General features: G+C 42.2%; 1 protein-coding gene across 9 annotated transcripts in view; it reads left to right on the top strand.

The window, feature by feature from the left end:
- Window positions 1-12,159, top strand: part of DTNA (dystrobrevin alpha) — a 359,840-nt gene that overhangs the window by 332,240 nt on the left and 15,441 nt on the right. For 6 of the 9 annotated variants that reach the window (XM_039238894.1, XM_039238893.1, XM_039238892.1 and 3 more), the window contains one exon: window positions 2,279-2,375. In XM_039238894.1, the coding sequence (XP_039094825.1) occupies window positions 2,279-2,375 (97 nt within the window). Of the gene's footprint in view, window positions 1-2,278; window positions 2,376-4,100; window positions 6,744-12,159 lie in introns of those variants that run through there. The other 3 variants (XM_039238898.1, XM_039238897.1, XM_039238896.1) reach the window with 1 other exon arrangement.

The following is a 12,159-nucleotide window of genomic DNA, read 5'->3' as shown; positions in this document are numbered from 1 at the left end:
TGTTCTCCCAACATTGTCCTAAGAGAAAGTAGGTTTGAAAATATATGTAAGAGGCGCCCGGGGAATTTAGTCAGTTAAGTGTCCAATGTCAACTCAGGTCATGAACTCAGGCTGGTGAGTTTGAGCCCCGCATCAGGCTCTGCAGAGCCTGGAGCCTGCTTCAGATTCTATGTGTCTGTCTCTCTCTCTCTGCACCTCCCCCTCCATCTCTCTCTCAAAAATAAATAAACATTAATATATATTTATATATATAAATTATTTTTTAAAAACACATGCAAAATTAGAAATTATCAGGCAGAATCTCAAATAAAAGGTCTTCCTTTACAGAGGTATACATTTAGCTCTGTGAAAATAAAATCACTACTTAGTCCTTGTTTTTGTGTTCCCACTTGGAACTGTGGAGGCTACACCACAAATTTCTTAATCAGACCCACATTTGGTAGCCACTTACAGAGAAGATTAAATAAAGACATTATTAAATGAAATTCTTTTAATTGAATTTAATCAATGCATGAAAGAGTAGAAGTCATGTTTTGAAAGAGTACTACTTATTAGAAAACTGTACAAACAAGTTTTTTATTGTTGATTAATTCTAAGTTAATACCAGTTAACGTTTCACATAGCTTTTAGATGCCTTCCTTAGTATTTCTTAGCTACAATATTTGAATTTACTGCAACCCTCTTCGCAAAGTGCTCCTATGACCAAAACTCCAAAACGTACAGAATAGTATCTAGAAGAAAACCGGAAATACATCAGAAACATTATCTATCCTTCTACCAAGCCCTACCATGGATATATTTGGGATGCCATGTGCAGACAAGGTCAAAGATAAAACAGCTAGTAGATTTGTCATTGAAGAATATTTTTGAATGGAGCAAGACTTTCAAAATTAGAATGTTGCAGCCCAGGAAGACAAAGACTAAAATAAGATACCATTAAAGTCTATAAAACCATGATGTTCCTGTCCTTCGGGATTCAGAAAAGAGGCAATTGTAAAGAAAAAGGAAGGAATGTTCTAGGAGTAAGTAAGCCTTGAATGGCAATAAAAAGCAAAAATATAAATATATTCAAAAAGAGTGGAGATATGTTTATAAATTTTAAATTCATAATTCATTAGAGAAAGCCTGAATGAAAGCAAATTAGAAATGTTTCATTTATATCCATAACCTTTCCTCCCCCAAAATATCTTTCAATTGGATGAGTCATTGACCTAAGTCAGTGTAACATTTTTATACCGTCAGTTTTTCATTTCAGAGTCTCCGCTATAGCTCCACTTAATCTTGTGCCTATGCCATTGAGACTAGGCACATCCATTCATACAGTAACACATGGTTAAATCATTCACACATTTTTAAAATACAAGCTTCAATATCTCAAACTCAGACAGAAGCCTTTGGGGCAAGGGGAAAAATTGTATATATTATTCACTAATGATCATGAAATCATAGACTTGAAAGTCATTTGAAAAGTATACATATACATCAGAATACGAACCATTAATATTCTTCTCCATACTGTTTCATTTCTTTTCCTACTTTTAAAGATATTCTTGGTTCCTCTTAGTGTCAATGTAAATGATGGAGTATAGATTGTCCTTTGTGGTTTCCATTCTTGCTGACAGTTTAATAGAAGTTCTGCAAAACAAACAAAATTAAACAAACACAAACCTTGTAGGCTATTTCCAGTTGAAACAATTCTGTAGGAACTCCTATAAACTCAAACCCAAACCAGAAAACTTCAATTGACTATAAAAACTCTGTACTATGAATATTTCACCTCTGAAAGGCATCACATTGCATACTAAGGATGAAGAAATGGAAAATAAACTTTTAAAATCCAATTTCCAAATACTAAGGTAATCAGTATGCCCTTTGAGATTTACAAAAAGGTCCTTAGGTTTGGAAAGTCTGTGGGATTGACCTCTTTCAGGGACAATTTGATTTCTGTTTGTTGTCTTAAGGGAGCCCAATGGCACAGCACAGGGCCCAGGACATAACTGAGCATTCAGAAAAGATTTCATTAACTGGTTAATTAAGGGTAGAAGGGGGAGTACATCCAAGAGGATTTTAATTCATTTGTGTTTTAGTACAACGTCTAACAGACAAATGTACACCTCAAGCTATAATTGTTCATTCATTTGACATTTCCCTGCCTGGAAACCACATCAGAGATCCAGAGGTGCCCCTTTTCAGGTTGTCTACTAGTGTCACAAGACTGGGAAGTGTGATCAGCGCAGTGGGTTGAATGCTATTCTGATGACGACTACTTCTTTCTTAGACAGCGCAAGGACGAGCTGGAACAGAGAATGTCTGCTCTCCAGGAGAGCCGGAGAGAGCTAATGGTCCAGTTAGAAGGTCTCATGAAGCTACTAAAGGTAAGACATTTCAAATAAATATTTTGTAGACCTGTGACTATGGCATTTATAAAAATCATTTCCATATAATATACAGCGGTTTCTCCAATTACTATATGTGATTTTCCCCAAGGTACGGCTTCAGTCCCAAATATAGGATCTTTTCTTAGATGTGTCCAGTGATAGCAGTTCCTGGAACCAGACTACTGAGGACCTTCATAGGACAACTTTTGACTTATTTCTGGTTCCTATGTCCTTGAAAGTAATAAAACTGAATTTGTTTAGGAATACTGTACATTTAATAGCTTCAGAAGTTCTGAATAAATTGAGCAGACGCTAATGTCTCATTCAGAAAATGAAGATATAGCCAGGAAATAACTTTGGAGATTATAGTTTTATTAAGAAGAGTAACTGATAATTTCAGTGAAATATTTTCTCTCATCTGTGAGGCTGTAGCAGCAAGTCATGTAACTTCATGAGTCTCAAGTACAAAGTGTAAACATGAATACCCCCTTAGCTCTCTGCAGGTAGAGTGTTTAACAAGATGATCTAGGGAAGTCCTCTGCAGAGCACTGTAATCTCTTATTCTCAGTGGGAAGTGGCCTTCTCCATTGCATTAACCCCTATCCCCTTTTTCAGTATATACTAAATCACATGTGAATCAATATAGGCTAATTATGGCCACTTGACCACAGTCAGCCCAGGAGAGGTGTCATTGCTACGTGGTCATCCCACCTGAGGTAGACAAGCAGAAACCACTGAGAATTGGAACTGTGACATGCCAAAGGCAGGAGCTCATACTGAAACTTGCCGGGTCCCTGGGGCAGCTCACCTGTGGGACAGATGTCTGTCCTTCCAGTCCCTGGATCCCTGGCGTCCCCGATACACCATCATTTACTGTTTTGCCCTTCCTCTTTCTGTCTTTCCTTTTTCTTTGTTTCTCTTTTTCATTGCTTTCTTTCTCTCTTCCTTCCTCCTTCCTTCCTTTCTTTTATTTAACAAATATTTGTTGAAACTTAACTGTGCCCTGGCAGTGGACACACACCTATAAGTGCAACACTTCCTTCTTTGATTTTCTTTGCTCTATTTTTTTTTGTTGGTTTTTTTTTATTCCTCAGTCAACTTTTCCTGCCATCAGTGTTGGGAATGCTTTATCTTCACTTCACAAAATTTACTTTTCAGTGCATTAGCTATGTAAAGTGTAGAACGTGGTTTTTGTTGTACTATGTATATTAAGACAGGACTGGATAATGGATAACCTCTCACTGTTTCTGCCCTGTTGTCTCGTTTGATGATCCAGAAAAGCTCTTTCAGCTTTCCTTTCCAAATATACCAAATGGACAGGGTCAATTTCATCTTTCCCTTCACTGAATGACAGGAAACCTTGAAAATAGCCCACTGCTTATATTCCTATAGCTTCTGTCACCACAGCAATGGGTGGGTATATTTACCACCAGCCATCTTGGCATCAACTTAGCCTAACTGAGCATAGTCTGTTCTATCAGGATGTGCAAACAGCAGGCTAGAGGGATAGATCGTGATGAAAGGTGGATGGACATAGGAGGGAATGAGATGGTCTGTAGTCTCACATACCTAAATAGACCTGGGACTAAAGCCGCTGAGGTAGGAGAGGCCACCATCGAAGCCGTGTTGATGTTTCCCCCATCTTGCGTTCCCTCACAATGTGTACGCGCTCTGCCTGGAACCCTGGGTAACCTAACTGTTATTGATTCAATCTTTCTGTAGGAAGAAGAACTGAAGCAGGGAGTAAGTTATGTTCCCTACTGCAGGTCTTAACTAACTATGGAGGGGCCTGCCATCCTGCCGTTTTTCTCATTGCTTTTGCCTCTAATGTATGTTCATGCTTCAGTTTGGAAAGAGAAAAAAAATCATACTAATTTGCTTCCTTTTCAATGTAGTGCTTGAATTGAGACATATAAAATTTAGCGGTTTTTTAATAACTATTACTACTGTGGGCCTTCAAAGAAGAGCCATTACACCTTTTAGAAGAGGGGAAAAAATCGTAATGTGTTGGAGACTTTTTAGATCTCCAGGGGTCTAAGTTTCCAACCAGTCTCCTGCTTTTCTGGGTTGTTGATCAGACCCGTCTCTGAACAGAGACACCCACTCCGCCCACTTAAGGTGCCCACAGCACTCAAGCTAACCTCCGCATCCTCTCATTTAGTTCCGTTTCCATTTTACTGGAAAGGTGTGTGACCTCTTTGTACTAAAGTCAGCCAATTACATCTCTTTTCATTGCATAATTACTAAGCCCTGTTCCCCTCTGGTCACCAAATTGTGTTCAATCCGAGAGAAACACTGTACTCAGTAACTGCTCGTTTCCCATTGTTTAGTTCTTGCAAGCGGAATCCCTACCACTGGTTCGCAATAATCTCAAAAGAATAGGCAACTTTCAGCCTTTCCCTTATCACCAAGAACCTCTCTGCTCTGGGAGTTCACAAGCCCTTGCATACATCTTCTCTGGAAGCAGGAACATTGTGACTCTCTAACTGTAGTCTCTCCACTGGAACCCTGTGTCCGACCCTGTGGTCAGGTTCAGAGCCAGGAGAGGGAGTAGCGTACTCAAAAAACAATAATAACAAAATAGAAGCAAAAGAACAGCAGCTTTAAGTTCAAGTGCATGTACCAAACCGTGTATGAGGATATATCCCACTTGCTGGTTGGTATCACCAGGAAGTGTCACATCATTTCCATGGATCACTTAGAACCACAGCCTGTCCAATTTCAACGTACCTTTTATTCTTCTGTATTCTCTTTCCTATTATTCATTGTGTGTGTTTGTGTGTAACAAAGAATGTTTGCAAAATGCTGGACACGTTTTTACCCTTCATTCCCATGGTCTGTAAAAAAGGAAAGTGTAAAACTAATCTGTAATGTCAGACAATAAAGACAATGTATTACACTATTTTGTATTTTGTGAAAAAAATTGCTTTACTAAAGTCAAATTTTAATGAGAGACAGTCCCCCTGGGTGAAGGACGCACATTTATAGCCTGTCTAATTGCCCATAAAGGCGTACATGGGGTATTGCTATTGTACTTCCAGCACACTTAGATCATGGTAGAGAAAAATGCCTTGCTCTACTGCTTTTCTTTGCAAACAGCCTCTTTTCTTTCCTGTCTCTTACTTAGCATGTGCACAGAAAAAAAGTGGGGGGTAGCGGGGAGCTCAAATATAACCTTCTTCCACCTAGTGGAAACAGAGAGGGTAGTCATCCTATAGTCCATCAGCCTTGCTGAGCTGTCTCCCCCAGGGGCTCCTTTCCCACCCTTTTCCAGGCCACACATTCTTGAAAGGCTGTGTGGACCAGGAAGTTCATAAACCCATAGCTGCAAAGAGCCAAACAGTGGCAGCACTCATAGAGCATTACTGCCTCCTTTCCTTCCAGCTCCTCTCACAGAGCCCTCAACTGAGTCTCTGAAAGCCAGCCCTCAGCTGGGACCCGCTGCCTAGGTTCTAAAGGGCCATCCCTAGGAGTGCTCAGATGTCAGCAGGTCAATGTCTGGGTGGGGAGAGAGTTTGCTTGTCTTAGGCATTTATCAATTTGCTTGTACAGTCAAGCCTCTTTTCAAAAAGGACCCAAGGCAGCTGACAACAAAAGATATCAACAATGACTTCATAAAATAAATATAGAAAGATCAGAAACTAAAGAAGGGAAAATGCAGATATGCTAATCATAAGAGACAAGGGTGTTCCTCTGAGCTTTTGGCAATGAGGCAAAAAAAAAAAAAAAAAAAGGAAAACATAATTGGTTTTATCAGAACAGAAATACCAGTTCTCAGGGGACCAAAATTTCTGTTAGCATAAAATATGAGAAGAAAGTCTTTACTTGGAGCTTTAGAGAATTTGTGCTGAATAATAAAAGGGACAAATGCAGCAGCAGATGTCAAGTGGCTGATTATTATACTGACCTTCAGTAAAAATTAAAGACAGCACCCTGTATGTCCCAATCCTGAGAAGGCAATTCTAAAAGGAAAGAAACATGCCATTCAAATATATGGACTTGGTATAACATGATCTAAGGAGAGAATTTAGAGGTTTTAGTCTGGCGTCTGCTTCTAAATTCTGTTTTTATTTATGAGCCTTACCCCTTTGGGGACATTCTCTTTGTAAAATCAGATTTAAGACACTGCACACAACAATTGTGCTTGATTTAATAACCTCTACTTGCTTTATCATAAGTCTGTGTGGTTCAATGTATTTTATGATACTGGTATATATAATTCCTACTTCTACTGTTTCTTGTTAGAGATAATGCATGAATTTATCCCCCTTGAGGAAAGAACATGAATTTAAAAAAAAAAATAGTGCCTGTAATATAATATGATGATTATGGTATCATAAGCAATAAATTTTTTTTACAAAACTTGCATCAAAATTATCCTACCCTCTTTCTTCTTTGCGTATTTTTAAGATTTATTGAAGGAACCATAAAAAAACACTCATTAAAAAGTGTAAGAATGATGGCAGCTGGGTATAATTGCAATGACAGGATGTTTCAGAGCTTCTGGTAGACTTCCATTTTCCAGCATCATGTCCCAGTCTAAAACTAGATATCCTGACTTTGAGTTTAGAAGGTCTAAACTTGTAAGGTCTCAAAAAACTTTTCTGCAGAAAGATGACTGGTGTTAGACCTGATGGCAGGGTCCCTGCTCTTCACACTCACCTGTCATTTCTTGAGTAAGTCAGTTAAGTTCCTGGTAACCTATCTCAAACAAACTGCTAACACACGGCACACAGGATTTGAGGGTAGATTTTGAAAGCTACTGGATGTGAAAGCACTTTGTAAAATACTATATGCATGTCAGATATTAGTATAAGAAGATGTATATGTGTATACACGTACATCCAACATTATGTAAACTTGTAATTTAACCCGTATTTTATGCACACGCATGCATGTACACAGGCACTCACTTCTCTTCCTTCTTTAGCTAAGAGTGTCTCAGTCAGAGGAGGAAAGTGAAACACCATTTCAAATTCCATCCCTGGCCCATTCTCTTTTCTATTAGTGACTGGAGGCACAGTTAACTTGGGAAATCATGGTCCCTCAGGTTCCTACTTCTCCCAAACACCCTGGGAATACGAACGGGCCAGAAATAACGAGTTTTATCAGCATCAGTTCACCTTCCTTTATTTCCCTCACCCATCTTCTCTGGTGGGTATTCTGTGGAGTGGTGAAGCAACCAGATATGGGATGGTGAGGAGGGGGCACGATTCATATCATAAATAATCAACTATGGTATTAGGACTGACGTCCTGTGTTCAGAACATACCCTCTCAGGCTCTCCGTCTCTCACACAAACTTTGTTAATATTAGGGACTTAGTCAATTCATTCTAGGAAAGTAAAAATTATTTCTCTACTTAAAAACCTTCGGAGATGACCTTCTGATTCAGATTAAACCACCCTCTGACTAGCCTCAGTCCTCTTCACTCCCCACAGCAAACCTGGTGGGTCAACCAATCCTGGCCTCCTCGCACTCTCTGTGATACCCCTCCTCTTCTCTTCCCTTGCTCATGACACTCTAGGACCTGGAATATTCTTCTTTCCTGGCAATACATCCTCTCTTCCACCCGGAAATCTCCACTATTAAGACCCAAGTCAGGTGATGCCCCTGCCTGACGAGTGAGGATAAGTCACCTCATCTCTACTCCCACAGCCCTTCGTGCACAGCAATCCCTGTGATGATAGTCAGTGAATGCGAATTGGAAGAAAGGGTGATAAGAGGGTCGGGCATAGCTAAACACTGCTCTGCTGTACCTTCTCGGGATGCTAAGTCAAACCAGCTGACGGAGCTGCATTTCCAGCCAAGCCTGAGCGGCAGACTTTTCAGGCAGGGGGAGGGTCTTGCACTCCTGTCTCCTGGTCATCTGCTCAGCCGTGTCTCCAGACAGTGCTGGTTCAGCAATTACACATTTGGTCTCTTCCCTGAAGGCTCCCTCCTTTCTGGTGTCGAGTGGAAACCAAAACATTTCCTGGAAAAAATCAGAAAATGTATGGATCTTGTCAGACTTCTTAAAAATTGATACAACAGCAGGTTGAGTGGACTCAGAGGATGGAGCGCAGAAATGAATTTTTCATTTATTCACTAGGAAGCAAGCTATTTTAAATTTGCCAAGTATGATGTATGTTTTCCTTCCTCCATAAATCAACTCTCCTCTCGGGAATTTTAGATCTATATATTGATCTGCATGGACCATTGTCCCTTAAGTCTTCACTCCATTAATCATCAAGTAATTTCCAGGAAAGGATGTTCAAGAGATTACTCACTCTAACTCTTCTAAAGTTGTTAACAGACAGCCATACTTCATGACCAGACCAGAGGCCACCATTCCACAGCAGTCACTACCTGAAAATGAAACTCCACTGATCGGTAGTGGCAATGCCAAAAGGCAACTGCCCTTTCCTAGTGAGCCTACAGGAAGAACAGAAAGGAGGGCCAGAGATAGCATTTCCAGCGGTAGGTCCCAGGAAGCTACTGTGCATCAAACTGGACAGTGTCCAGTCAAAGAGACAGGGCCATGGTCACCCAGGGAGCCAGAGGCCTCCCCGCCCCCCCACCAGCCCAGAGTCTAGACATTCCTTGGGGATTGGGAGTTGCAGGGAAGATGCCACCGGGTCTTGTCTCCAGCACAGAATCTCTACTTGCATTCTTCATGTAATCAGACTGCTTGAAATTACACCAATTAGATATTCATTTAGGAGATGATGGCTATCAGTCATTTACACATTGGTGTAACTGAGATTCAGGCCATTGTTTTTTCCCTTAACACATCACTATAGTGAATTATTTTTCTCTTAACACAGACCCACGAAGAGAGGTTTTGAAGAAAAGAAGCAGGCAGAACGAAGTGGGGAAAGTTGGCTTTGGAGACCAGGCATTATTAAGCATGGAGAGTTAGGGCTGGGAATGCCTCAATCCCATCAGGAGAGAGCTCAGAGCACCAGGAAAAAGGGAGGGTGTTGCCAGAGGTAAGAGACTTACAGACTGGAAGGTTAGAAGAGCCAGGTTAATGCCCAAAGGAAGAAGACAGCCCCACGAGCACCCTGCACCGGAGAGCCTGATGGAATGGGCCAGTGAGTGGTGTGCGTGCAGCCCCAGTACAGCCATTAAGATACTGAAATGCAGACCCATAGCCCCACGTCTGAAATCACCAGGTCTGGATGTGTCCCAGGATTCAGACTCTTTCTGGGTTTTAGAAAGGCAGTACAGGGGGTTGCCTGGGTGGCTCAGTCGGTTGAGCGTCCGACTTCGGCTCAGGTCATGATCTCATTTGTGGGTTCAAGCCCCACATTGGGCTCTATGCTGACAGCTCAGAGCCTGGGGGCTGCTTCAGATTCTGTGTCTCCCTCTTGGCCCCTCCCTGCTCACACTCTGTGTGTCTCTCTCTCTCAAAATAAATAAACATTGAAGAAAATTAGAAAGACAGTACAGTCAAGGCATCATATAAATAGCTTCACATCAGTAATGAAACAACAAATGTTGCTTCTTGGATTTCAAATTTGCAGATAAGAGCTTTGAAGCTGTATATCTGTACTGATTGATAAACAGCCCACAAGCTCTTCCACCACCAGGGCACACACACTGAGCCCCACCATCCAGCAGTTAAAAGGTATTGCCCATCCCAGCCAGAAGCCTTGGGCCCCTACTCCAACACCACTCACTGGTGGGTCCAGATACTGTGTGTTCTCAACCTTCAGGCTGCTAAGTCTTTCTCCATAGTGAAGCATGTGATGATTGGTCACGGGGCCCGCAATCCCCAGAAGCGGCTGTGGTGCTGTGGGAAAGCCCTGGGCTTGTAGGCGAAAGGCTGGGGATCCCTTTTATTTCTGCCACTCTCTAGTTCAGAGGCCTTGAGTAACCCAATTAGTGCCTCTGAGCCTCAGTATGCTAACCTCAAAAATGGGAATATAATACTTCATACGGTTGCTGGCAGGATTAAGTGAAATAGTGTGGTTAAAGTGCTTCGTAGACTGTCAATTGCTATTCAAATATAAGCTATCATTCCTAGCACCAACAATGAGGAGAATGAAGCCAAACAGTGTATGTGAAAGTGCTTTGTACACTGTTAATACATACAGAAGTGGAGTGGTATTGTTGTTATGATGAACCCGCTACCCCAGAAGACGGTCTGGCTCCCCAGAGCTGAGGGGTAACCCAGCTGTGGAGCCAAGAGGAGCCTCCTCCCTTCAGCCCCTCTGTCCACCTTCCCATCCCAGTCCCTCCTCAGTTCCATGCTGTGTCTGGCCCTTGGTAAAGAGGACAGGTAAGAAAGGGCAGGGAGCCCTGCTAAGGGCCCTGCCTGGAGAATGGCACACAGGAGGGGGTGCCAGGGGGAGGCGGCCCTCAAGGCAGTGAAACCCCTTTGATGGACCCTCAGTAGCCAAAACCCAGCCAGCTCCCTGCAGCCAGAGCATCTGTGCTCAGATGCCAGCCCAAGTTCTCCTGCTCAGCCTCCTAACTGTCTGAGCACTGGGGTCCACAACTGCACCTTGAGAGTAATGATGCCCTACTTCAGGGGGTCATGGAGAGAAATCAGTGGGGATACACACAGAGACCCTTCTACACGGCAACACAGACTCTAACGTGGCCACCTATTATTGGCGTGGGAAGGAGGGGGGTGCCGCGGTAGCTCAGAAGCAGAGGTTTCGTGGCTAATGAGACTGAGCTGGCAAGGTTTGCTGGGGAAAACCAGACCCGTCCTTGAGAGGGCTGGGGCTACAGGCTGCAAAGCATCGCGAGCGGGCAAACTTCTCTTCCCTGGGCCCGGACAGCCCATTCAAGGTACTGTTGAGATTGAAAAGAGTGGAATCCCCAGCCTACTGGTTATCACATGAGTTCTTTCCCTTGCTGTGTTCTGTCTTGCTTCGTTTTTAATTCTAGATTTTTCTCAATTTATAGATGTGACTTGTTTGTGTGATGCCAAGCCCCGGAAAGCTAACAGCATGGCATTTGACAGGATTGATGTTGTGTGTTTTAACTGCAAGCAGCCCGACCCTCAGCCGAGTCTAAATCGAACACTCCAGAGCAGTGCTATCAGGGTGCACGCCCCTGGGTGTGAATGGGTTGGTTCTGCATCTCTGGGCCTTGCTGTGGAAGAGTCCTCACTCTCCCTGGCCAGACCCAGCAGGCTGGAATGGAGTCTGTGTGAGCACCTGAACACCTCATCTTTGAGTATGCACCAGAGGGTCTCATTGCATCCTCTTATTCATGACTGGTTTCCTTTGTAAACTAATTATTATAACACAGAAAATGTTTCCAAGAAACCCCATTGTGGAGACGAAGCTATGAAATTCAAGGTGTGAACAGTTTCATGCCGCAGACTGCGACACACACAGAAATGGCTTTTAGTTGCTTTCTCCTTTTTTTCTTTACTCCCTTTTCAATCCCACTGTTCTTTTTGCTGAAATTAACTGCTTTTTCATCGATGAAGAGAAGGACATTTCCTATAGGACGCAGTGGCCAAAAATTAGAATCCAAGAGGATTTTTTTTCCCTCCCTTGTTTGGATCTCTCTGAGTCACAGAGCAGTTTGACAAAGTGAACTTTTACCATAAAATAGGGATTAAACAATTTATATCTCATTTGATTCTTAGTTTGAGACTCAATATGCACAACATTGCATGCCATGGTCTGACCTATAAATTATCCTCAAAGATGATGCCAGGACAGACAGGTTGAATATTTAGGAAGGTATAAACCACACCATCCCAAATAGTCTCTTCGTTTATATTGCAAACTTTGACCTTAATAAATGTCTTTTTATTCTATGTAGAATTTCCT

This window comes from Hyaena hyaena, unplaced genomic scaffold, assembly GCF_003009895.1.
Source record: "Hyaena hyaena isolate Hyena2069 unplaced genomic scaffold, ASM300989v1 scaffold_150, whole genome shotgun sequence".
Classification (NCBI taxonomy): domain Eukaryota; kingdom Metazoa; phylum Chordata; class Mammalia; order Carnivora; family Hyaenidae; genus Hyaena; species Hyaena hyaena.
Note: the sequence above shows the minus strand (reverse complement) of the source record. Positions and strands in the feature narration are given on the sequence as shown.